We start from the raw sequence: 26,999 nt of genomic DNA, 5'->3' as shown, positions 1-26,999 counted from the left end.
GAAGAAGAAAGAGAAATGTCATCACATCAATAAATGTAGGCTAAGTGAGTAAAAAAAGAAACGTGTGTACATTTCATACAATGAGGTTGTCCTCCTTCCAATCTTGTTATTAAATCCACAGTGTGTCTTACAAACAGGGACTCTCAGAATCGTAGAAATGTCACAGCTCTTGCTCTCTCCTCCCACCGCCAAAGATGCTGAAAGGAAAGAAGGCCAAGGGGAAGAAGGTGGCTCCGGCCCCTGCTGTTTTGAAGCAGCAGGAGGCCAAGAAAGTAGTGAATCCCTTGTTTGAGAAAAGGCCTAACAATTTTGTCATTGGACAGGACATCCAGCCCCAAAGGGACCTCACCCACTTTGTGAAATGGCCCCGCTATATCAGGTTGCAGCGGCAGAGAGCTATCCTCCACAAGAGGCTGGAAGTTCCTCCTGTGTTGAACCAGTTCACCCAGGCCCTGGACCGCCTACAGGTACTCAGCTGCTTAAGCTTCCCCACAATACAGACCAGAGACAAAGCAAGAGAAGAAGCAGAGACTTGGCCCAGGCCGAGAAGAAAGCTGCCGGCAAAGGGAATGTCTCCACTAAGAGACCACCTGTCCTTCAAGCTGGGGTTAACACCGTCACCACCTTGCTGGAGAACAAGAAGGCTCAGCTGGTGGTGACTGCACATGACGTGGATCCCATCGAGCTGGTTGTTTTCTTGCCTGCCCTGTGTCATAAAATGGGGGTCCCTTACTGCATTATCAAGGGGAAGGCAAGGCTGGGATGTCTAGTCCACAGGAAGCCTTGCACCACTGTCGCCTTCACATAGGTTAACTAGGAAGACAAAACACTTTGGCTAAGCTGGTGGAAGCTATCAGGACCAATTTACAATGACAGACACAATGAGATCCCCTGTCACTGGGGAGGCAATGTCCTGGGTCCCAAGTCTGTGGCTCCTATCACCAAGCTCGAAAAGGCAAAGGCTAAAGAACTTGCCACTAAACTGGGTTAAATGTACACTGTTGAGGTGTCTGTACATAAAAGTAATTAAAATATGACAAATTTTCCTCAAAAAAAAAAAAAGAAAGAAAGAAATATCACAGCTCTTTCTCCAGCCTCCTAAAGTGCTTGGAATTTCCAACATTAAGCTCTAGAAAGGTCTGTAAGAACATTTTCTCAAGAAATACAACACAGTAACTCACCGCAATCTGTTTGGAAAATGAGCATAATTTATCTTACCAGCCAGTCCCGGAAAACAGGTCTCTGAAAAAATGGAAGCCTTTAAAATTCCTTTTTTATGGAGATGGCCGGCAGCCAAAGGAGCAGGATTATGGAGACCCCAAACGAGATTGAAGGGATTGAGGGACAAATGAAGAGAAAGAGGAATGTCAAGGTAAATTTTCACAATAGCTTGCACTATTCCAAGTAACAGGAGCTCATTTATCTCAGAAACACCTGGCTTACTGCTAAAACCAACACTGCATTCTAGCTAGTTCCTAATAACACCCATTTCTGGGCTGTCATCCTATTTGGTCATTAATAGCAGCCTCCACAGACACAGAAATGAAACTAAGAATTAAATATTTATATTCATGATGTAAAATAAAATTACTTTGCCGAGTGTTTCAGCCAAGTGTTGACCGGAAATGAAACGGAATTCACAGGGACAGTATGTTTTCTGACAAGTTTGAGATTTCAGCATCCATGCCTTCAGGCAAAGTGGAACAGGAGGAACTGTACTTGTCATTACACCAACTGCTTCCCTCCCAGTGGAGGGTCTTTGTTCCTGGTACTGTGACACACTGGGTCACTAAGGACTTCAGTTGTCCCTCTAGCATGGTGGGTCTTGGGTTTCTCTATTCAGCCCACCTGTAAAGGATCTGAGGTCCCTAGATAAGAAGCAACATTCAGTAGAATTTGGCGTTCATAGGATGATGGAATCTATGACATCATTATCCCAGTTCTCACGGTTCTAATCCACAGAAGGCTTCTCTTGATTCTCAGAACCAGCACTTGTAGTGCCCTTGAATGTGCAAACATTACTCTTTAGTAATGTTTGAAGCAGGATTTGAAAAATCTGAAGCATGATTCAAAGCTACCCTATAATAACTAAGCTGCCATGCTTACCTAAGGCTGCTTCCAAATACGTTTTCCATGAGTCTGCCTTTCCAATAGGGCACAGTGCAGGGAAAGGGGGAGGGGGCAGTTGTAAAAAAAGACACAAAATGTCCAATTTTAGTTTGGCCCATGACTGCCATGCCCTGGAATTATGTACATTCTCCAAAAGAGACTGTCACTGATTTTTAAAATATATAATTTAGAGGCCAGGTGCGGTGGCTCATGCCTGTAATCCCAGCACTTTGGGAGGCCGAGGCGGGCAGATCATGAGGTCAAGAAATCGAGACCATCCTGGCCAACATGGTAAAACCCCATCTCTACTAAAAATACAAAAATTAGCTAGGTGTGGTGGCATGCGCCTGTAGTCCCAACTACTAGAGAGGCTGAGGCAGGAGAATCTCTTGATCGCAGGAGGCGGAGGTTGCAGTGAGCCGAGATCACGCCACTGCACTCCAGCCCGGTGACAGAGTGAGACTCCGTCTCAAAATATCTCTCTCTATATCTATAGATATATATGTATATATAATTTCTTTTTTATTTTTTTTAATTTTTAGTGAAAGGGGTCTTACTATGTTGCCCAGGCTGGACTCAAACTCCTGGACTCAAAGGACCCTTCCCTCTCAGCCTCCCGAGTAGCTGGGACTGCAGGTGCCTGCCAGTTAAGAATCAGCAACCAATTCAACTATTGCTGACTCTTGATTAAGAAAGCTCATGAACTATGTTTGAGCTGAGCAGGGTCACCTCCCACTTGTCACACGTGGCGCTCTCGCTCTCTTTCATCAGGTTCCTCCTGCTCCCCCCACCTTGGCATGCACATCTTTTTTACTGCATGGTACAGGGATACAGGTTGCAAGCACAGTCTCAGAAACCGTTTAATTCTGAGAGGTCACGTGTGCTCATTTTACACAGCTGATGACCCATAAACCCTGGCATTGGTGTGAAAATGGCACATAACTTAGCAACTCTCCAAAAATATTTCACATAATCAGAATTCCTTTTTCATCTAATAAGGAGACATATTTTATCTCCTAAGTGTCCACCAGATGTTAATAAACATTCTCTCTTCATTAAAGAGCTCTGTCTATCTTGGCAAGGCCTGTAGCTCAAATTAAAGTCTCCTTCAAGGCTTTTGGGTACTCTATATCTCTTTGGTTCCAACTTATTCAACAAATCTCTCCAAATTGTATTTCCCCTTTTTTTTCAGAAGAAGTCACTCCACTATACCCTCCCCGTCTCTTCTATTCTTTCCTTCTGATTCATCAAGAAAATTGTCATTGGTCTTGTCCATGTGTTACATAATAGAAGGGGAAAAGCCAAGGGCACAGCTCAACACAGCTGCTGATTTGAAAGGTGGAAAGGGCAGTAAAACCTGCCTGGAGGTGGGAATGGGCAATTCACAAGCCCAGTAGCAGAATCATGGAAAGTGGAGTCTGAACAAAACCGAGGGCTACAGACCACTCCTGCATCTGACTGCTATTACCTTGTCATTAATCCTGGCAGGCAAGATGACAAAGCAGCTACGTCAGGACAGTCAGCAGTGGCAGGTATGAACATGGCCCCTCGGGCTTGTCACTCCTCCTTACTGCACTCCCAGCTCATCACACCACACAGCAAGACGTGAGCCAGACAGGGCAGTGGAAGCTGCAGGAGGAATTGAAGCCATGGCGCCAGACAGAGCTGAGAGGGAGCAGGCCAACTCTGTTTATAAAGGAGCACCCTCCGGAGAGCGGTGTGAGCATTAAAGTTCCAGGCAGGGTGTTTTTTCAGATGCGTTATCTTCTTCTACCAGCTCAGCTGAAGCCCAGGAGGTTTCCTGAAGGTGGAACCAAGACCCTTCTACCTCTGAAGCCGCATTCTGTCCAGGATGCATGCTGGGCTGTTTGATTTGAGAGGCTGGGGATCAGGGCACCAAAAGATCCCTGTCTCACAGGATCTTTCCTGAGAATGCTCTAATAAGACTGATCAATATGGGCTTTGGAGTATCACAGGCTTAATGCCACTGGCAACTCTGCCCCTTTTGGTTGTGGAAACTGGGCAAATGCCTCAAGCTCCTTAACCCTTCATATAAAAATCATCATTGTTTGCCAAGACCTGGTACCCAGACATCTTCATGCAAGAGGAGGTGGCACTGAAAATCAACTTGCCCGAGTCCAGGGTGCAGGTATGGTTTAAGAACCGAAGAGCTAAGTGCCGCCAGCAACAACAACAACAACAGCAGAATGGAGGTCAAAACAAAGTGAGACCTGCCAAAAAGAAGACCTCTCCAGCTCGGGAAGTGAGTTCAGACAGTTGAACAAGTGGCCAATTCACTCCGCCCTCTAGCACCTCAGTCCCAACCATTGCCAGCAGCAGTGCTCCCGTGTCTATGTGGAGCCCAGCTTTCATCTCCCCGCTGTCAGATCCCTTGCCCACTTCCTCTTCCTGCATGCAAGGTCCTACCCCACGACCTATACTCAGGCTTCAGGTTATAGTCAAGGATATGCTGGCTCAACTTCGTACTTTGGGGCATGGACTGCGGTTCTTATTTGACCCGTATGCATCACCAGCTTCCCGGACCAGGGGCCACACTCAGTCCCATGGGTACCAATGCAGTCACCAGCCATCTCAATCAGTCCCCAGCTTCTCTTTCCATCCAGGGATATGGAGCTTCAAGCTTGGGTTTTAACTCAACCACGGATTGCTTGGATTATAAGGACCAAACTGCCTCCTGGAAGCCTAACTTCAATGCTGACTGCTTGGATTATAAAGATCAGACATCCTCGTGGAAATTCCAGGTTTTGTGAAGACCTGTAGAACCTCTTTTTGTGGGTGATTTTTAAATATACCGGGCTGGACATTCCAGGTTTAGCCAGGCATTGGTTAAAAGAGTTAGATGGGATGATGCTCAGACTCATCTGATCAAAGTTCTGAGAAGCATAGAAGGAAAAAATGAAGGGCCTTAGAGGGGCCTACCAACCAGCAACCTGAAACGGACAAACCAATCTACTTAAGATCCTGTCATAATTTTAGATAATTGGTTTTCCTGATTTGTAAAGTAATCAAACGCATTCTTGCCACGTGCAACCAAACACCACCAAAAATAAAATCAAACAAAACTAAGTTGTGAAGGAAGGGAGGGAAGATCATAGCCTTCTTAAGCAGAGGTGTTCCAATGTTTTGGCCAATCCTTGGTTGAATCTTAGGAATGAACAGTGTCTCCAGCTCATTCACGTTTCATGACCAACTGGTAGTTGGCACTGAAAAAACTTTTCAGGGCTGTGTGAATTGTGCGACTGATTGTCCTAGATGCACTACTTTATTTAAAAAATAATGTTCATAAGGAGTCAATATGTAGTTTAAGAGACAATCAGTGTGTGTCTTATAAATGGTACATCTGTGGTTTTTAATCTGTGCTAGACTTCAAAACTGTGATCTCCTGTTATTGTATGCAACCTTGAACTCCACCTCTGCAGGGGTTCTTCTGTGATTAAATTGTTTATAATTATAAGCAAAATTCAGAGCAACTGAGTACTCATCTAAAAAGATTACCTTTGGCTGGAGGTGAGCTGCACTGAAACTTTACGACAAAATGTCTCTGGACAAGGAGAGTGAGAGAAGAGAAGCAAAAGGACACTAATTCATCTGTAATTCACTGTGGTAAGCCTAGCAGTAAAGAGGCATTGGTCAATTGCCCTGACCCTGATGGATTATTAAACTGAGATCATTGTCGTTTATGCTTGCAGATGTTAACTGGAAAAGTTATACATGCATAAACCTTTTCTTCCTGGATTTGGCAGATATGTGTAATTATATTAAAATTATATATATATATAATTATAATTTTAATTATATTAAAATTATAATTATATAAACCTATATACAGGTCTAGCACACACAAAAAAATCATATACGTATTCTTAAATGTAATTAAAGGGCCCATAGTACAGAGTATTTCCATCTGGTTCTAGTTTAGTCAATTTAGTAAATGGTCCAAAGGGTCCGGTGCTTAGAGGGCACTAAGGCAATAAAAGCGCCCTAAAACTGCTCCCTGCACAACACCTGCACTCCCACTGCCCAGGGGGCTACACCCATCTCCACATGAGTCACCCTCCCTGTGCAACGCGTGGGGTGGTGAAGGGAGCTCCAGTATTATCAGCCATCAGCACCCTAGGGTGAACTGATTATCAGGACAACTAAAAACACACCTACTAAAGCCTTGGAGACACGTGCCAAGCACCGTGATGGACTAGAAGCGATTTCTAAGCTGAAATGCTGCTTGAATGCAATGCCAGCTGGATGCTTGGTGGGCAGAAATAGAAAAGGGGAAATGAAGCAAGCACGGCATAGGGGTGAGGGTTGTTCTCATTCCTAAGTTTACCTAAGACTGGGGCCACGGGGTCGGGTGTGCCCTGGGACCTACATCTCACACAGCCTGGGGTCCAGAGCTGGCAGGAACAATGCAGTCAGCGACCAAAGGTTGTCACTGCTGGTTTTTCTCCAAATCCCCGCCCGGGTCCTGTTTGGGGTTCCCGCCTAAGGGCTTATCACGTGCACAACCCAAACTTTTCAAAACCGGCGCAAGGCCTGCTGGCCCGGGCGCCAGGGTGGTTTTTAGGGTTTTCTTTCTTTCTTATTTCCCTTCTTCTTCTCCACAGTTGATGATTTTCTGCAGAAAAACAACTGCGAAAAAGAACCTATTTCATTTCCAGTTCCCATCACCGCGATTTCCACATGGATGTGACGTGACCCCAGCTTCCGAAATGCCCAGGTGACTCACGCGGGGACACCCCGGGGCGGGGCGAGGGAGTTTCTCCAGCAGGAACCAGGCGGGGCTGGGAAGGGGAGGGCCGGGAAAGAAGGGGCGGGGCCTGGGGCTGTGCCGTGCCGTGCCGTGCCGCGCCCGCACTCCCCTCACCTCCTGCGCCCCCTGGCGGCCGACAGCTGAAGGGACGCGATTCGCAGCCCCTGACCAGAGAGTGTCACGTGACTTTGGAAAGTCCCGTGGAAATCCCCGTCAGTACATCTGAAACGGGGAAACGCAGACTGCGCAGTCTGCAGCCTCCGTGGCGGGCCGAGCGCAGCCAGCCGCCAGGAGAGATCACACCCCCGGCCGACCCTGCCAGCGAGCTAGCCCGACTACGGGCGTCCATGGAGCGTCGCCTCCGCTGGGTCCCTGCCCCGACCCCCGCCTGCGGCGCGCGCCTGTTCTGACCAGGACTTGGGACTTTGCGAAAGGATCGCGGGGCCCGGAGAGGTAACCGCCGCGCCTCCCCGAGCCGCCTGCCTTGTGCTCACCGCGGCCAGGGGCTGCGGGTGCATGTTGAGCGGCGACCCCCAGGCTGGCACCGTCTACCTGGCATTGGTTTTGCAACTGTCCTTGTGGGGGAGTTTGTTGGCCGTTTGTTTCTGTCTGGGTTTTGAAGTGCTGGGAGTTGAGGTCGCCGCTCCAGATGTTGGAGTGACATCCCTGGATACCTCCAACCAGCTGTTCCTTTCAGATAATGCACCGAACTTAAGCTGCAGCGGACTGGTGTAGAGGCGCCCCTCGGGCCCTCTGATCGGGTGGTCGTTGGTGATTTGCTTCTGGAGTCGTTTTTGGAGTCAAGCGCTGCATGCCTATGGCCACGTAGGAATTGCAGAAGCTCTGGGGCTTTTTCCCAGATTGTGCAGAATCAGCCCGACGGGGCGTGGGGTACCGCAGTGGCCGGCTGCCCTGCGGAGGTGTGGGGGCGGGGCTTCAGTTTCAGAGACAGCTTCGCAGACGCTCAGAGGTCGGTCCACGGGGGCTGAGGTCCCGGCGCGGGGTCCAGCTTTTCCAGTTGCAGCAATGTGAGAGAAATCTGCATGTAAACGTGGGGTGCTGGCCTGCCTTTGGGGGGCGCCACTTTAGCAGCGAGCTGCAGGCCTCTGCTCCAGCCCCTACCCCACAGTCAGACTGTCTTTGTCAGCTGGGGTCGTCCCACTTCCTGCCACCTGGCCTCTCAGGAAAGCAGTGGCATTAAGTAAGGAAGGAGCTTAACTCTTTTTGAGCCCGCTTTGTTTTCAGCTCTGTTTGCCTCAGATCTTCTTTCCTTGGAAAGCCAGTCTGGTCAAGTGTCTCAGGGCAGCATTTTGGCAGAATCATCGCTACTTAAAGGGGCTTCTGGACTCGCAATCTTAATGTACCAGATTATTGAGCAGCCAATGAATGCCTCATTCTCATTGTTTAAGGTGCTGCTTTGATTTTTTTTTTCAATTCTTTGTACTATTTTTGATTTTTTTTGGAGAGGCATTTCCCCAAATTTGGATGAGGTATTTGTTGATAAATAATTCATCAATTTCCACAACACGGACAAAAATGCCCCCCTATAGTGGAAAAATAAAACAAGGAGGAGAAGAGTTTGAGGAATGGAGAATTTCTTTAGAATCCCGTTAATCCTAGTGACAGAAATTGAGAAATTAAATAAGACGGTGAGGTAACAAATGTTAAAAAAAAAAAAAAAAAGCTAAGGGTAATATTGCATTGTTTGCCACTTTAAAATGTATCTGAAACATTTGTTCTTTAATCTTAACTGTGGAGAAGTCCAAGAACTAGAAACCTGGGCAGTGGGTTTTGATTTCTAAGGATTTGATTTCAGTTTTACAGGCTGTGCAAGGCTAAACCTCCCAGTGAGAGCCCACTGGGGTATCCAGTATTGACATTTGCATATCTTGCCTATGGTCTACAGCCCTCACTATTTTAGATCTTTGGTGAAAAATCTTTAGATTCGGAAGAGAAAAATAAAAGAGTCAGACAAGCAAAAAGAGATAACACCTCTTTTGTTTAAAATCTTCCTCCTGCCCATCTCTTTCCATCTGATTGTGGCAGGCACTGTAGCTGCAGCTTTGGTGTTGTGGGATTGCAAGGGGCAGGTATTGAAAGACCTGGCTCCTAGGCTAAACTTTGCCCCTGAATAGCTGTGGGATCTAAGCAGTACCTGTAACTCCATTGCCTTAGCCGCACACTAAGGTAATAGTGTGGTTTCAAGGAAGGAAATAAGGTCATCTTTGACTTTTAGTCCCTCATCAAGCATGGTGTTGGCCTTCATTAGGTGGTCAGGTAGAGCTTGTTGGGTGGGTAGGCGGGGGGATGGATGGAGGGACAGACAGATGGATGGACAATATTGTGAAAGAGACTTTTGCTGTGCCGCAAAGGAAAGGTATATGTGTTATTTTTGTCCTGCTATGATTTTGCCCAATTTCACCTGTAGAGGATGGCTGATATCAAAGGAAAACACCGTCCGATCTGGAGAGTGACTCCCCCTATGCCTTTCCCAGCAATCAGATTAAGAATCCCAATCTAAAACTATCACCAGAAAACTCCTCAGGAGAAACCATGGGTCATCTAAGTCCAACCTCTCTTGAGTGGGCCACAAGAATTTAGACCACCTTATCAATGGCGTTAAGGGAGCCTAGACCCACCCAAGAGTAGCTACCCTAAAATCTAGGTTTCTTCTCCTCCCTCTTCCAGAGGTTTAACATTTTATCAACCGGAGAGTTGCCCTGACAAATAGGTTGCTGCAGAGGTGGAATTAACAATCACTGAAATTTCCTAGGGGATGTCTTTGTGCTCTGAAAACATCTTCATCGTCTTGGAAATTAGGAAGTGTGGCCAGGCACCCAAAAAGGGCTGGTAAACCAGAGCTGGCTCTCCACACGGTTCCATACTGGAGAGATCCCATATCATGTTAATTCACATCATCCTGCGCTGTTGGCATGGGTTGTAGATGCTGGTCTTTGCCCCCTTTCCTCCTTCATTTGCTGGAGTGGCCTCCTGGTGGAAACTTATTCCTTGTCTGCTTCTAGACTTTCATTCCTTCTACTAGTTGCTTACGCTTAAAGATTTCAGGGTGAAAACTGGGCAGACATGCATCTGTGTTAGGACCTGGAGGGTGATGACAGAATTTTATTGGCAGTTGAGTTGAAATGATTGAGCTCCAATATCTGTTCTTGGAAGTATAGAATTTATTGTTCTGTTATTATTTTGTGATTTTTCATTTTTTGTTTTTGTAGAGACCCAGGTCTCAGTATGTTACCCAGGCTAGTCTCAAACTCCTGAGCCCAAGTGATGCTCCCACTTCGACCTCCCAAAGTGCCAGGATTATAGGCATGAGCCACCGTGCCCAGCCTATTATGAGTCTGTTTCTTATTCTGATATGAAGTCCGGTGGGGAAGTTCTGAAGGAATGTTGACTGCTCTTAAAATTGCAGCGCATCTTGCTGGAAGTGGTTTTTTTTTGTTGATTAGAAAACATTCGGCTTTAACTCTTTATAAACATCAGAATAAACTTTATGAATAAACACTTAAATACTTCTCTTTGGGGCTAAAGAGGAAACACCAACCAGCAGCCTAAATGACAGCATAAAATTGCAAGATTTTTCATAAAATAGTTTACCAGCATAGGGAGGGAGTGATTACTCAAGAGTTTGCCCAAGAGCAGGGTGGCTTGGTGGTGGTCTGAAGGGGAGGAGCTACAGACTTGTCAGGGCTATGTTGAGCCCTTAACTGGCATCTGGTACTCCCCAAATCCAGTGCTGTTCGGCGTGGTCTCAGAATGAAATGGGAGCTTCAGTTGATTTTGAGGAGCAGTACCTGTTGCTGACAGACAGGCTTGGCTCCCTGACAAACGTTACTGAAAACACGGGTTATTCCCCTCCTCCTCAGTACCCACTCTCTGCCTTCCGTCCCTTGTTTAGACTAATCTTTTAAAGTGATGTAACTTAAAACAGCCCAGTGTGAGTTAATCTCTGGGCCAGCTAGTATCCCGGGAGTAGAGGTGCTAAGATCTTTTGCCTACAGATCAGGGTAATGACAAGATCAAACACTGGGGTTTCCTGCAGACAGGTATATAGGAGTCATATCAAAGTCAGGTTAACGGAATGGCTTTTTTTTTCTTTCCTTTTCAGGTGTTGGAGAGCACAATGGCTGAACAGGTCCTTCCTCAGGCTTTGTATTTGAGCAACATGCGGAAAGCTGTGAAGATACGGGAGAGAACTCCAGAAGATATTTTTAAACCTACGAATGGGATCATTCATCATTTTAAAACCATGCACCGATACACACTGGAAATGTTTAGAACTTGCCAGTTTTGTCCTCAATTTCGGGAGATCATCCACAAAGCCCTCATTGACAGAAACATCCAGGCTTCCCTGGAAAGCCAGAAGAAACTCAACTGGTGTCGGGAAGTCAGGAAGCTTGTAGCGCTGAAAACGAATGGTAAGACTTGCTCTGTTGTGCTTCTTTCACCTGGGTGATAGCTTCTGCCTGCTGGGTCCCCATTCATGGAGCTTGAATAGCACAAGCCCAAACTCAAATCTCTTGAGATTTAGTATAGACACCTTAGTGTAGAAACTCTATACGGGACATGTGATAAGAGCTGACTTGTTTTGTGAATCTATTTATTAAGGCTATTTTCTGATTGTGTATATTGCAGAGCACATTGAGGCTTGGAGAATGCATTTCTAATACTCCAATTAAGTGATTTGTTTCTAATTCTTGCAAATGTTTAATCATCTGTAAAATACCCTTCACTGGCCCGTAATGGAAATGTTAAAAGCCTTTAAGTTCAAAAGGAAAGCATGGTGTGAAAACTGGTAGTACGTTTGTTTCCCACTGTCATTAGAAAATGCGTGTGATGTTCTTATGCCTCTCAAATTGATAGCATTTTATGGGTTAACCAGTGAATGGCTGTTGAAGACATGAGGAACTTCTTTTGTCTCCTCCTCCTCTCTGGCCTGTATTCTACTGCCTATGCCCTGCAGTGTGAAACAGATAGATAGCTGAGGTTTTTAGCATGAATTTTAGACTTCACCTTCATTATTTTTAGGAGTTCCCAGTCACTGAAATCCTTCCTGCCTGTGCTGTTCTGCCAACGGCCTTTACCAGGAGTGCTATTTCCTATTCCAAGCTTTACTGTTTTGTTTTTTAATCATTTCCCTTGGCTAAGAATTTGTGCATCAACAGGAGTGTCTGTTGCATACTGTTTCATGCAGGCACAAAATTCTACTCTGTGGATGTGGATAATAATTACAATAAGCAAGTAGACTGTACAAGATCAATTAAATGCTCATGGACTACATAAGACCAGGAATCTCAGATACTTAAATCTTTGACAGTCCCAAACCATCCTAATAGAAGTGAGATGTCCAAGAGCAGAAAATCATTGTTGACAATGATTACCATAAGAACACTAACTTAATTAACTTAATTGGTACATTAACTTTGGCCTTTTTTGACTTGGGTAACTTAGAGTGATTGGTGGATATGGGTTTTTAAATTTTGATTCTGGGGGCTCTTGTACATTGCTTCAACATCTTGCCTAGATTTATGAAACACTGATTCTTAGAAACATAAGTAGAAAGAAAACTAGGGATAGCTACTGTCTGCATTATTCCTGGCATTAAATTAAGTGATACATAGAGGCAGGTAATTATGTAAAGTCATCATCATGGGGTTTATGTGCCTGACAATTTGTGGTTTTAATGCTCTCCCATTTTGTTACCAAAAAGAGATAGAGTAAACTTTGGGGGAGTTGGAAAGAAAGATTCTGCTGAATTAAAAATGTGGTAGGAAGGGGAAAGCCTTATTAAGAAAATTAACTGATTTTTTGCTTTGTTTCCTTAAGATAGGAAATGCTCGATTTCCACTAGGGAAAAAAAGGGAACATAAATAGGAAACACTTACTTTGCAAACATGTCATTTAAATCAACAAGGAGTCACACTACAGATAAAACTACAAAAGCAGGTGCATTTTGGTAACATTTTTTGGGAAATCATTTTTAGACTCAGAATCCTTTTGTTTGTTCACTTTCTAGAAAACTCCTTAAGATTCTAAATGTGGAAGAAAGGATATCGGGGAGGGAGGAATACAAATGACTTTTTTTTCTTTGATTTTGATTAGCACCTTTTTTTAAAAAAATTAATCTTTCCCCTGATAGGAGGCTTATTCAAAGGCAATATCTGGGGAGGGGGTGATTCACAAGTTTGCATTTGAGGATATGAGACTGTGGTGAATGAGGAAGGGAGTAGGTGGCATAAAATTGAAACTTCATGTGAAAAATTCCAGCGTCTATTGGCTGCAGCGATTTCACTTGTATAATGAGTAGCCCTATTCCAGCTCACCCTGACCACACCCACTTGGAAAGTCCAGGGTGCACCTCGCAGTTTAAATGTCTACACACCAGAACAAAAAGTACAATAGCTGTTGCTCAATTGCTAGTCAAATAACTTAGCACTGGGGAATTCCAGATGTTACTTAGGGAATTTTATACTGGTGCATCTCAATAAAGAACTGAAAGTAAGCACAAGAAGAAGAAAAAAAGCCTTATCTTTGCTCTAGATTTTGCAAAGGGGAAATTTCAACAGAATGCAATCATTGCTCCATGTCTGCCAAGGCACAAGGCTTGGGCGATCTTTTTTGTCCATTTGTTTGAATACTTACTTAGCTAGTTTTTCTAAACGTATAACTTGAAGGAATACTGGCTGTGGATACATATTTGAGCGGTTTTTTGGTCTCTTTATGGTTTGACTATAATTATAATTTGATAAAATTTCAAATAGCATTATTGCCCTACTTATAGAGTAATATAAGAAACAGTTTAACTTTTCTTTATAAGGATTATTTTGTATTTGCCAAAAGATACTAAGGAGTTAACTGTTTTTGTTTTAAACATTTCCCCAAAAGATTTATTGTTTGGAGGTTGAAAAAAATGCAGCCCATTGAATTGTGAGTTTTAAACTGGAAAGGTCACAAATTAATTGCATACAATTCAACCTGCTTTTTTTCTTCCTCAAAATGTCAGCCCTAAACACTGAATTATTTTCAAATGTAGACACCCAGGTGCTTTTTAACTTTTGTACTTTACAGTTACTAACAAGCAGGTTTGCATAACGCGTTTTTGAGAGCTGGACTGGCAGGCCATAGGTGATTCAGTGTTGCCAACCTCACTTTACACACCAGGATAAGAAACTCCCAGGGCCCAAAGGCTAAAGGGGAATGGTCAAGTCATTTGCCATTGAGTCATAGCCAGACCATCCCAGTCTAGCAAGCCATGCCTGCTTCCTGGTTTGTGCATGTTGCCCTGTGTGCTCTTCCTTAGGGTTAGACAGCAGCAATGCCTGTGCCTTCACCAGCAAATCAAGGGATCGTAGAAAGGGATGGGACCTTAGAGATCATCACTCAGTGCCCTCATTTCACAAAGAGGAAAAATGCCCAGAGAACCTAAGGAATTTCCCCCAGGTCACCTAAACGAGTTGGGAGCAGAGTTAAGCTAGATCTAAGGTCCCCTGGTTCCTTTGCTGTTGGTGTCATTCATTAAAAAGAAGAATAAAAAGAACTGGTTTATCTTTAAAGCTGTCATTATCTTGTGAAATACCAATTTGTCCTTGACTAGGAAATTAAACCAAATTAAACCACTCAATGCCCTAGCACAGTAGCAGGGCTGGTTTATTCTGAAAACCTTTGCTGGGTCTTAAATGCAGATAACTTGACTTTCCTTCTCTTCTCCTCCTTTCTGTCCTCAGGTGATGGCAATTGCCTCATGCATGCCACTTCTCAGTACATGTGGGGTGTTCAGGACACAGACTTGGTACTGAGGAAGGCGCTGTTCAGCACGCTCAAGGAAACAGACACACGCAACTTTAAATTCCGCTGGCAACTGGAGTCTCTCAAATCTCAGGAATTTGTGGAAACGGGGCTTTGCTATGACACTCGGGTATGTAGTGCCCCCTAATTATCTATTGACAGAACTCCATGGTGGGCATAGGGTACCCCTGGGTGAGTCCCTGCCCTCTGGTAGCATCTAATGGAATAGGTCATATGAATTTGGCTAAGTGAAGCATACTCAGTGGAAAACACCAGAAACCTATGGGACTAACCCAAGGCTTTTGCCACTGCTTTTGGTTAGCAGATTCCCAGCTGTGGATCTGTTCCCTCTAGCAGCAGGTCTTCTGCTCATGGCCTTTCCCATTGGTGTTTTGTTGTTTTTCAGTTTGATTGCCCTTAGCTTTGCTGAGCCAGCCAATAACATGACAACACGTGCCTCACCATCCTCAGTCACAAGTTTGGAATTTTTGTGAACATTTGGATGAGGGGCTGCAATGTGATACCTCATCAGGGATTTTTTTTTGAAAGCAGGTGCTGTCCCTGTCCTCCCCAACTTTTGAGTTTGCCTTGTAGTAGAAAAAAGTAAAGGAAGAAAACCAAAATGGGACAAAAAGGGTGATCATTTGAACGATGGTTTCATGAAAGGAGAAAAATAAGCTGAGTTATATAAGTGAATAATTGCAGAGTGATGTCAGAATGACTTTTTAGTATAGGAGTACAGGGTATATTCAAGCTTTTTTTCCTCTTTCACCCTCCTCCCCTTAGAACTGGAATGATGAATGGGACACCCTTATCAAAATGGCTTCCACAGACACACCCGTGGCCCGAAGTGGGCTTCAGTACAACTCACTGGAAGAAATACACATATTTGTCCTTTGCAACATCCTCAGAAGGCCAATCATTGTCATTTCAGGTGAGACGCCTGCAGATCATGTATCTGCACTTAAATGCTTTCAGCTTTAATGCCTTGGCCCTTAGAGAAAACCACACTGCCCAAGTTCAAGCAACAGAGTTAAATGGAATTTGATGAAAGTCGCTTTAAGGGCCTCATTTTTCTTTTCTTTCCTTGAACAGACAAAATGCTAAGAAGTTTGGAATCAGGTTCCAATTTTGCACCTTTGAAAGTGGGTGGAATTTACCTGCCTCTCCATTGGCCTGCTCAGGAATGTTATAGATACCCCATTGTTCTCGGCTATGACAGTCATCACTTTGTGCCCTTGGTGACCCTGAAGGACAGTGGGCCTGGTGAGAAAACTGCATTAATTCACATTTGTAACTTCTGTGAGATACTGAAACATCAGAGTTTTCTCTTTTGCTTCTTATTGAAACACTCTTATTTAAGTAGATTATTTTTATCTAAATATATAGTGCTGTGACTTGGTTAGTAAGAGTAATATAATAGCAGTAATCATAATACCCCCATATCGTTTTGACTATGACTTGGCAAGTCAAGTCCTTTCATACATGATAAATCAAGGTGCATAATGCCCTTAATACAGTGCCTGGCATGGAGCAAGTAAATGCCTGTCAGGTTAGCTTTTTTAATTTCTTTTTGAGACAGGGCCTCCCTCTGTCATTCAGGCTAGAGTGCAGTGGCACAATCATGGCTCATTGCAGCCTCCACCTCCTGGGCTCAAGCAGTCTGCCGCCTTGGCCTCTCAAATTTACAGGCATGAGCCACCATGCCTGGCCTGTTAGCTGTTATTTTAATAGCTTCATGTGGAGTAGGTACTCTGCTTTAGGTGTATTATTTTATTTCCTTTTTATCCTCATAGCATTCTTGTGAGATGTAGGCCTTGGTAGCCTTATATTTTATAGATTAAACAGTTAAAGCTCAGCGAGGTCAAATAACCTGCCTAATGCCATACAGCTTATTAGTGACAAAGCCAGGATTCAAACTCAGGTCAGTCTGATTCTAAAGCCTGAGACTTTTAGCCAATAAGATCCACCACCTCCAGACTGGTTGATGTTCTGTGAGTTTCCTGGAAGCAATGCCTTTTTTTTTTTTTTTTTTTTTTTCCAAAAATTAATTTTTTTTTTTTTTTTTTTTTTTTTTTTTTAATTTATAGAGACGAGGTTTCTCCATGTTGGTCAGGCTGGTCTTGAACTCCCAACCTCAGGTGATTCGCCTGCCTTGGCCTCCCAAAGTGCTGGGATTACAGGTGTGAGCCACTGCGCCCGGCCAACAGTGCATTTTTATATTAGAGTGTAGCACATTCTGTTTTCCCATTTGGGTTTCACTGTGGCTCAGAACACTTTTCTGTTCTGTAAATTATATCTGTTACACATTTTCAAAATGAGATCTACTTACATATGGCATTGTTTAGTAGAGTAGTATTTTACTTATGTGTTATTCTTTTTCCTTAGAAATCCGAGCTGTTCCACTCGTTAACAGAGACCGAGGAAGATTTGAAGACTTAAAAGTTCACTTTTTGACAGATCCTGAAAATGAGATGAAGGAAAAGCTCTTAAAAGAGTACTTGATGGTGATAGAAATCCCCGTCCAAGGCTGGGACCATGGCACAACTCATCTCATTAATGCTGCAAAGTAAGCAGTTTATGTTCAGCTCTCTCCTGTGTCATCTGTAGCTAACTTCAACCTCAGCCACGTGAGCTGCTGCCACCCTGAAGCTCAACAGTAGAGTGATTTGCAGCCAGTTTCTGCCAATGGGAAACAAATTCAGAGTCTTGTGCATGGTTAGAGAGGATTATCTAAGGCACTACTAACTCTGGTTTCAAATCGAAACAAGTAATTTATCCATAGTGATTTTCCTGTATATCTGGACACTGAAAGTTAGAATTGCAGAATTATGAGTTTTTAAAGTGCATTTACACATCCAGGATAGTTGTTGTTTTTTGTTTTTTTGTATTTTAATTACTCCGGTACATATTAAAAAGGCTAGCAAGCGAAAACACTTGGAAACAAAAGCCTTTCTGTCTTGGCTTCTTGGTAAGAACAAGCACATCAGACATAGAAGGGACTGTAGGTTGTTTATGTTGCAGCTCATGATTCTGCCATGTGGAAATGGGAGGAAAGCCCCAGAATGCCCATTGTGTAGGTATCCGGTCTTTAAACATTGGCTTTATGTTGAAGAGATGCCTGTTTCTGAGCACTTGAAGAGCATCTGTCTCTCAAAGTGGAGATTAGCAAATTACAGAGTCAACAGTAGACAGACAGTGCCTTTGAGTGTGTCCGCGTCTTAGTCACTCATGGCGGCTAATGCTGGCGAAGACCAGACACAGGTTTAAAGTTAGTAACAGCAAAATACCCAACCTAAAAAGTTTCAAAGTAGTTTGTACTATAAAACAGACTAGTCCCCAAACGAATAGCCTGAGTCATGTTTTACTCAGAATTTGGTCTCTGAGAAATTAGAAAGTAAACTGATTTTTTTTGAAGCCCTTGTTTTAAAACTATTATAATTTTGGGTGGACCAAGATTGATTAAATGAAACTGTGACTTTAAAAATAAGGGTCTTAGCAAACTACCTGACATCATTCTTGACTCTAGAACGTGTTAGAAAATGTGTCGGATCATGTTATGTGAAAAGTGTGAGCTCTTCATCACAGGCCTGCACTTCAATGAATGGTTCTACGATTCTTGCCGTAATCCACATTCTAAAACTTTGTCCTATGGGCTAGTGATGTAAAACTTTGTGTGTGATTTTGTTTCGTCTCAAATGTATTTTTTCCTTTTGGCCTTCAGGTTGGATGAAGCCAACTTACCCAAAGAAATCAATCTGGTAGATGATTATTTCGAACTTGTTCAGCATGAGTACAAGAAATGGCAGGAAAACAGCGAGCAGGGGAGGAGGGAGCTGCTTGCCCAGAATCCCATGGAACCTTCCATGCCCCAGCTTTCTCTCATGGATGTAAAATGTGAAACGCCCAACTGCCCCTTCTTCATGTCTGTGAACACCCAGCCTTTATGCCATGAGTGCTCAGAGAGGCGGCAAAAGAATCAAAACAAACTCCCAAAGCTGAACTCCAAGCCAGGCCCTGAGGTGCTCCCTGGCATGGCGCTCGGGGCCTGTCGGGGAGAAGCCTATGAGCCCTTGGCGTGGAACCCCGAGGAGCCGGCTGGGGGGCCTCATTCAGCCCCACCGACAGCACCTAGCCCCTTTCTGTTCAGCGAGACCACTGCCATGAAGTGCAGGAGCCCCGGCTGCCCCTTCACACTGAACGTGCAGCACAATGGATTTTGTGAACGTTGCCACAACGCCCGGCAACTTCGCGCCAGCCACGCCGCAGACCACACCAGGCACTTGGATCCCGGGAAGTGCCAAGCCTGCCTCCAGGACGTTACCAGGACATTTAATGGGATCTGCAGTACTTGCTTCAAAAGGACTACGGCGGAGGCCTCCTCCAGCCTCAGCACCAGCCTCCCTCCCTCCTGTCACCAGCGCTCCAAGTCAGATCCCTCACAGCTCGTCCGGAGCCCCTCCCCGCATTCTCGTCTCAGAGCTGGAAACGATGTCCCTGCTGGCTGCCTGTCTCAAGCTGCACGGACTCCAGGGGACAGGGCGGGGACGAGCAAGTGCAGAAAAGCTGGCTGCATGTATTTTGGGACTCCAGAAAACAAGGGCTTTTGCACCCTGTGTTTCATCGAGTACAGAGAAAACAAATGTGAGTGAAATGTTGATTTCTTAACAGAGTAGCTACTGTCAAGAAGGTTTTGCTCCTGAACTTAAAGGGGAGAAAAGCCAGTGTGGGCAGTCAGGCAGAATGGTCAGAACCTATTGTGCTGTTCTCCCGGCTTGTGCATGGGACCCCGCCCATGGAGGCAAAAGGCACTGCGTGATTGCAGCAGCTCCTGATACCACATTCCAAAAACCAGAGCGCCCTGTAGACAGAGCTCATGGGATTTGCTTTTATTAGACCATTCAAGTCTGGGATATCTAAGATAGTCTAAGTTTAAACTAAACTTCTTTTGCAACTTGGATATAATAGAACAGTCTTAAAATCTGAAGAGTAGTAACTGGAGAGAAGGAAGGTGTCTAGGGACACCGCAAGGAAATAGTCGTGGTTTTGGAAATCTCCAATTCAAAAGAAGGGTGACCAGGTAATGCCTGCTCTTTGCCCTGTTCCTGTGACCGATCAGTGCTCCAAGTTCAAAACGAGAGATTTGTAAAGCCAAAGATGTTTCCATAATAGTGCTGTTATTTCTTCTGCTGAATTTATACATTTAAATATATGTCTATTTTAAGTGGGTAAGTAGATAGATAGACACAGCTAGCTGGCTATATATATACCTAGATAGATAGATAGCTAGTTAGATAGCTAGCTAGATATTTAAGGCTGGCCTAGTCTGTAATTGGGACCCATTTATTTCTCTGATATCAGCATTTCTCTATCTGGGGACCCCTGTGTGGTACTAATTAGGATCCACTCTCCTGTAGATTTTGCCGCTGCCTCAGGGAAAGCCAGTCCCACAGCCTCCAGGTTCCAGAACACCGTTCCATGCCTGGGAAGGGAATGCGGCACCCTTGGAAGCACCATGTTTGAAGGATACTGCCAGAAGTGTTTCATCGAAGCTCAGAATCAGAGATTTCATGAGGCCAGAAGGACAGAAGAGCAGCTGGTGAGACATTTTCAGGAGCTTCCCCTCCCTCCCTTGTGTTCGGCACTTTTTGTTGAAACGTTTTCTTCCGACAGTGACAAGCAGACTGTCCTCTCTGCCAGGTTCTGTCACCTCATGATAAAGGATTAGTTCAGAACCTGAAGGGAAACGTCCGCATCACTGTGGCCCCCCAGGTCAGAAATGCTACCACCGATCTTCATGTCCCACGTATACTGCAGAATTTATTTTAAAAACAAAGAAACACAGGCATTGCATAAAACTTCTTCAAGCCTCTAAAACACCAGATAGTAATCAGAGGCTTCTTTGATTTGTAGAAGCACAGACATCTAAAAAGCAGCCCTTCTTAAATAATCCTTTATCACAAGGAGTGAACAGGCAGAGCTTCCCAGGGGCCTCTGGTTAATGGCACATCAGAAAAGCCACTTAGACAGATAGGTGTGTCACCTGTTCTAGAATGGTGGGGAAGCTATCTAAGTAAGAACAGTGGTTATTGGTCCCAACAGAAGAGAGCCAGGGCACGTTTGCAGGCCAACTTAGGCTTGGTGGTTTTCCTCAGCCTCCCTGGGGGCCCAGTCAGCTCTCGTTGGGATTGGAAGGAAACGTCCTTGGAGACCTCTGGCTCATAGACGGCAGTGCTGTCTTGTTGCCTAGCTCAGGCATGCACAGCTCTTTGTAGACTCCACACTATCCAGTGAGATTTCACTGTGCTCTCTCTAAGACACGTGAGCAATAGTTCTGTCTGTTCTTTCCACTCAGAGATCGAGCCAGCGCAGAGATGTGCCTCGAACCACACAGAGCACCTCAAGGCCCAAGTGCGCCCGTGCCTCCTGCAAGAACATCCTGGCCTGCCGCAGCGAGGAGCTCTGCATGGAGTGCCAGCGTCCCAACCAGCGGATGGGCCTGGGGGCACACCGGGGCGAGCCTGCCCCTGAAGAACCCCCCAAGCAGCGCTGCCGGGCCCCTGCCTGTGATCACTTTGGCAATGCCAAATGCAACGGCTACTGCAACGAGTGCTTTCAGTTCAAGCAGATGTATGGCTAACCGGAAACAGGCGGGTCAGCTCCTGCAGGAAGAGGGGCCTCGAGCTGCCAGTCATCATGGTGCTATCCTCTGAACCCTCAGCTGCCACTGCAGCGGTGGCTCAAGGGTGTCTGAGCAGGAGAGGAAACATAAGCTCTTCGTGGTGCCCATGATGCTCAGGTTTGGTAACTGGGGCGTGTTCCCCGGTGGCCTTAGAAAGCAAAGCTTGTAACTGGCAAGGGATGATGTCAGATTCAGCCCAAGGTTCCTCCTCTCCCAGCAAGCAGGAGGCCAGGAACTTCTTTGGACTTGGAAGGTGTGCGAGGACTGGCCAAGGCGCCTGCATCCGGCCCATGTCTTGGCTGAGAAGGGAAAAGATGTACAGTCAGGTGGGCTGCGGAAGCCAGAGCCATTCTCCCTGCTCTCTCCCAGCATGTCCTGGTGATATGAAGCCAGATGCTCATGGCAGCAAGGCCCTCTGCGAGAATCTCAAGGAAGCTCAGGGAAAACGGGCGTATTCAGAGAGTGGTTGTAGTTCGTGGTTTTTCCCTACCGGCCTGGTTCCTTTCCTGAGGACCCGGCAGAAATGCAGAACCATCCATGGACTGTGATTCTGAGGCTGCTGAGACTGAACATGTTCACATTGACAGAAAAACAAGCTGCTCTTTACAATATGCACCTTTTAAGAATCAGAGTATTTTAGGGGGAAGACGTGTAACTCTTTGGGTTATTATTGTCTTTACTTCTAAAGAAGTTAGCTTGAACTGAGGGGTAAAAGTGTGTACATATATAATATACCCTTACATTATGAATGAGGGATTTTTTTAATTATATTGAAATGCTGCCCTAGAAGTATAATAGGAAGGCTAAATAATAATAACCTGTTTTCTGGTTGTTGTTGGGCATGAGCTTGTATATACACTGCTTGCATAAACTCAACCAGCTGCCTTTTTAAAGGGAGCACTAGTCCTGTTTGTGTAACTCATTTTATTTATTTTATTACAAACTTCAAGGTTATTTAAGTGAAGATATTTCTTCTGCTCCAGGGAAAATGTTGCAGTGTCCTCTTGAGAGAACACTTTGCTTTGCTTGAGGTTGTGGGCAAGTTCCTGACCACAGGGAGTACACTGGCCTCTTTGATATGCTTTGCCTCCCCAGGAAAGAAGGAATTGCATCCAAGGTGTATACGTTCATCAAAGTTTCATGCTTCTCCTTATGAAACTCCAGCTATGTAATGCAAAACCATCCTCTGTGTTCTGTTAATGCCTCTGAGTGTCCTACCTCCTTGGAGATGAGATAGAGAAGGAGCAGGGATGAGACTGGGGATGACCACAGGGAAAGATGTGGCCGTTTGTGAGGGGCCACCGAGGTGAGCCTGCCACCGAAGGCCCCCCACAACAGCACTGCTGCGCCCCTGCCTGTGATCACTTTGGCAACGCCAAGTGCAACGGAATTTATTTTGTGTGTTAACACTGTGTCCTGGGGGCTGGGAAGTCCCTTGCCTCCCATGGTACCCCAGTATTGGGACAGCAAAAGCCAGTAACCATGAGTATGAGGAAATCTTTCTGTTGTTGGCTTACAGGTTCTCTGTGTGCTTTGTGGTTGCTGTCATATTTGCTCTAGAAAAAAAAAAGGGAGGGGAAATGCATTTTTCCCAGAGATAAAGGCTGCCATTTTGGGGGTCTGCACTTATGACCTGAAAATATCTGTGATTGATAACTCTACACAGCCTTTCCTCATATTATTAAACATGCTTTCCCCTTAAAGCTCCCTAGGTTTTTTCCCAGACAAATCTTTATAATTTCTTTCCAAAGATATCAAGTAGACTTCAGTGTTTTCACCGAATTCTCTTAAAGTCAATATCTTAATATTTTGTATTGATCATTATTTCCATTCTTAATGTGAAAAAATGGACTTATTTATACTTGTTTTAAAAAGTATTTGAAATTTGCACATTTAATTGTCCCTAATAGGAAGCCATATATTGTTGGATTTCTTCAAGTTTTCATAAATAAATGTAACTTTTCACAAGAGACAACATTAAAAAATAAATTATTTAAGAACGGATTGTGATGTTTTCAATTGATGAATACCGAAAGAAAAAGAAAGGATATTAAGACCGTGCTTCTGAAGCAGCTTGATTTTCAGGCGCACCTGAGCACTGCACACATCTCTCATCCGCGGTAGCAAGGCAGCTTTTCACAAATCATAGCCGTATGAGGGCCAGGCCCGGTCCTCAAGCACAGGCCCCCGCTCACAATGAGGACACTGAGGATCTGTTGGGAAGAGGAAAGAGATGTTAGGACCCTGTGCCCCTTCTAAGCTTCCTGCCCTAAACTTTCATAAAGTGAAGAAAGAGAAAACAAGAGGGAGGAGGAGGGAAAGACAGGAAAAAGAGAAGTAGGCAGGGAGGAAGGAAGACTGATGTAAGATGTCCTGGGTCAGAGAAAGCAGAGGAGGCAGCGTGGCTGTGCTGGCTGCCAGAGCTAGGAAATTAAAAAATAACACATTCCCCCACACACAAGCCTTCATCCCCACCCCCATCCAGTACAAACGGACTCACAGAGACTGATTGAGCAGGACTGTGCAGCTCCCAGAATCTATTTTGTTAACCTCCTCAGGTGATTTGGATGATCAGTCAGATTTTAGAATCACGCTAAAAAATGTATTTATAATCATGTTTTTAACTTGTAGAAAACTTTAATAAGCAAACAAAAAAAAAATGTCAAGTACTATAAAGAACCACTCTGTATCCATCCTCCAGTTTCCATAATCACCAATGTTCTGCCCAATTTGTTTCATCTATTACAGTCTCTTTTTTGTTTGTTTTTTCCTGTACTACTTGAAAGCAAATCCCAGATACTGGGTCTTGATACCCATAAATATTTCAGTGTGCGTCTCTAACTGACCAGACTCTGTCCTTTTAACAAAACTGCCATTGTCACAGCCAGCTAAATTATTTTCTTCTTTAATATCCAAATTCCAAGCATGTATCCAAATTTCTCAGTTTATCTACCATATAAGACACAGTCTTATCACTTTTGTTTATTAAGGCTCTTTTTTTTTCTTTTTTTAATGTTTGGGAATATTTATTAGGACATATGCCTACCCTATGATCCAAAAATTTCAATTCTAGGTAGATGCTCAGTGGTATATACTCTATTGCTAGGTTTACACCCATAAAACAGAAATGCATACAGATGTTCACCAAAAAATAGGTACTAAAATGGTCATCTCAGCAATATTTATTTTTATTTTTATTTATTTTCAAGATGAAGTCTCACTCTGTCACCCAGGCTGGAGTGCAATGGCATGATCTCAGCTCACTGAACTTGTGCCTACCAGGTTCAAGCGATTCTCCTGCCTCAGCCTCCTGAGTAGCTGGGATGACAGGCATGTGCCACCATGCCTGGCTAATTTTTGTATTTTTAGTAGAGACAGGGGTTTCACCATGTTGATCAGGCTGGTTTTGAACTCCTGACCTCGTGATCCACCTGCCTCGGCCTCCCAAACTGCTAGGATTACAGTTTTGAGCCAACGCACCCAGCCCATCTCAGCAATATTCATAACAGCTCCAAACTGCAAATGATCCAAATGTCCATTAACAGGAGAAAAGAGAAATATGTTGTGGTATATTCATAAGATGGAATATTATATAGCAATAAGAGTGAACACATGCCTGTAGTCCCAGCTACTCAGGAAGCTGAGGTGGAAGTTCTGCTTGAGGCTGCAGTGAGTTGTAAAGCTCTTTCTTTATTGAGACAAGTTTTTTTTTTTTTTAATTTATTTCTTATCATATTTTTAAGTTCTGGGATAGATGTGCAGAACATGCAGGTTTGTTACATAGGTATTCATGTGCCATGGTGGTTTGCTGCACCCATCAACTCATCATCTACATTAGGCATTTCTCCTAATGCTATCCCACCTCTAGCCTCCTCACCCCTGGACAGGCCCCAGTGTGTGATGTTCCCCTCCCTGTGTCCATGTGTTCTAATTGTTCAACTCCCACTTCTGAGTGAAAACGTGGTATTTGGCTTCCTGTTCCTGTGTTAATTTGCTGAGAATGATGGTTTCCAGCTTCATACATGTCCCTGCAAAGGATATGAACTCATATGTGAGTTTTTTATGGCTGCATAGTTTTCATGGTATGTATGTGCCACGTTTTCTTTATCCAGTCTATCACTGATGGGCATTTGGGTTGGTTCCCAGTCTTTGCTACTGTGAATAGTGTCGCAGTAAACATATGTGTGCGTGTGTCTTTATAGTGGAATGATTTGTAATCCTTTGGGTATATACCCAGTAATGGGATTGCTGAGTCAAATGGTATTTCTGGTTCTAGATCCCTGGGGAATCACCACACTGTCTTCCACAATGGTTGAACTAATTTACACTCCCACCAACAGTGCAAGTGTTTCTATTTCTCCACATCCTCTCCAGCATCTGTTGTTTCCTGACTTTTTAATGATTGCCATTCTAACTGGTGTGAGATGGTATTCATTGCGGTTTTGATTTGCATTTCTCTAGTTAACAGTGATCATGAGCTCTTATTCATATGTTTGTTGGCCACATAAATGTCTTCTTTTGAGAAGGATCTGTTCATATCCTTTGCCCACTTTTTGATGAAGTTGTTTGTTTTTTTTCTTGTAAATTTGTTTAAGTTCCTTGTAGATTCTGGATATTAGCCCTTTGTCAGATGGGTCGATTGCAAAAATTTTCTCCCATTCTGTAGGTTGCCTATTCACTCTGGTGGTAGTTTCTTTTACTGTGCAGAAGCTCATTAATTTAATTAGATCCCATTTGTCAATTTTGGCTTTTGTTGCCATTGCTTTTGGTGTTTTGGTCATGAAATCTTTGCCCATGCTTATGTCCTGAACAGTATTGCCTAGGCTGTCTTCTAGGGTTTTTATGGTTTTAGGACTTACATTTAAGTCTTTAATCCATCTGAAGTTAATTTGTATAAAGTATAAGGAAGGGGTTCAGTTTCAGTTTTCTGCATATAGCTAGCCAGTTTTCCCAACCCATTTATTAAATAGGGAATCCTTTCCCCATTGCTTGTTTTTGTCAGGTTTGCGAAAGATTAGATGGCTGTAGATATGTGGCATTATTTCTGAGGCCTGTGTTCTGTTTCATCGATCTATATATTTGTTTTTTCACCAGTACCATGCTGTTTTGGTTACTGTAGCCTTGTAGTATAGTTTGAAGTCAGGTAGCATGATGCCTCCAACTTTGTTCCTTTTGCTTAGGATTGTCTTGACTGTATGGGCTCTTAAAAGTTCCATATGAAATTTAAAGTCGTTTTTTCTAATTCTGTAAAGAAAGTTGATGGTAGCTTAATGGAGATAGCATTGAATCTATAAATTACTTTGGGCAGTATGGCCATTTTCACGATATTGATTCTTCCTATCCATAAGCATGAAATGTGTTTCCATTTGTTTGTGTCCTCTATTATTTCCTTGAGCACTGGTTTGTAGTTCTCCTTGAAGAGGTCCTTCACACCCCTTGTAAGTTATTCCTAGGTATTTTATTCTCTTTGTAGCAATTGTGAATGGGAATTCACTCATGATTTGGCTCTCTGTCTGTCTATTATGGTATATGGAAATGCTTGTGATTTTTGCACATTGATTTTGTATCCTGAGACTTTGCTGAAGTTACTTATCAGCTTAAGATTTTGGGCTGACACGATGGTGTCTTCTAAATATGCAA

The 26,999-nt window shown here is 44.1% G+C and overlaps 1 protein-coding gene and 1 pseudogene across 3 annotated transcripts; both read left to right on the top strand.

Annotated features, from left to right (window-relative positions):
* Nucleotides 1-194: 194 nt before the first annotated feature.
* Nucleotides 195-5,732, top strand: LOC116548979 (annotated as a pseudogene).
* A 1,268-nt stretch (nt 5,733-7,000) lies between these two features.
* TNFAIP3 (TNF alpha induced protein 3) lies at nt 7,001-23,360 on the top strand. Of its 3 annotated transcripts, none has more exons than XM_032274651.1 (9): nt 7,001-7,330; nt 11,001-11,310; nt 14,617-14,807; nt 15,464-15,611; nt 15,773-15,943; nt 17,066-17,246; nt 18,402-19,321; nt 20,095-20,276; nt 21,033-23,360. In XM_032274651.1, the coding sequence occupies exons 2-9, from the start codon at nt 11,016-11,018 to the stop codon at nt 21,315-21,317; spliced, it is 2,373 nt and encodes a 790-aa protein (XP_032130542.1). In that variant the 5' UTR covers nt 7,001-7,330; nt 11,001-11,015; the 3' UTR covers nt 21,318-23,360. The 3 variants fall into 3 exon arrangements, with proteins under 3 accessions (XP_032130542.1, XP_032130543.1, XP_032130540.1); XM_032274652.1 differs by lacking the exon at nt 7,001-7,330 and adding an exon at nt 7,352-10,899; XM_032274649.1 differs by lacking the exon at nt 7,001-7,330 and having other exon boundaries at nt 7,352-11,310.
* The last annotated feature ends 3,639 nt before the right edge of the window (nt 23,361-26,999 follow it).

Source organism: Sapajus apella, unplaced genomic scaffold (assembly GCF_009761245.1).
Source record: "Sapajus apella isolate SASKATOON/1434 unplaced genomic scaffold, GSC_monkey_1.0 scaffold6, whole genome shotgun sequence".
Lineage (NCBI taxonomy): Eukaryota > Metazoa > Chordata > Mammalia > Primates > Cebidae > Sapajus > Sapajus apella.
The sequence above is the reverse complement of the archived record's forward strand: the minus strand, read 5'-3'. Positions and strand labels throughout refer to the sequence as shown.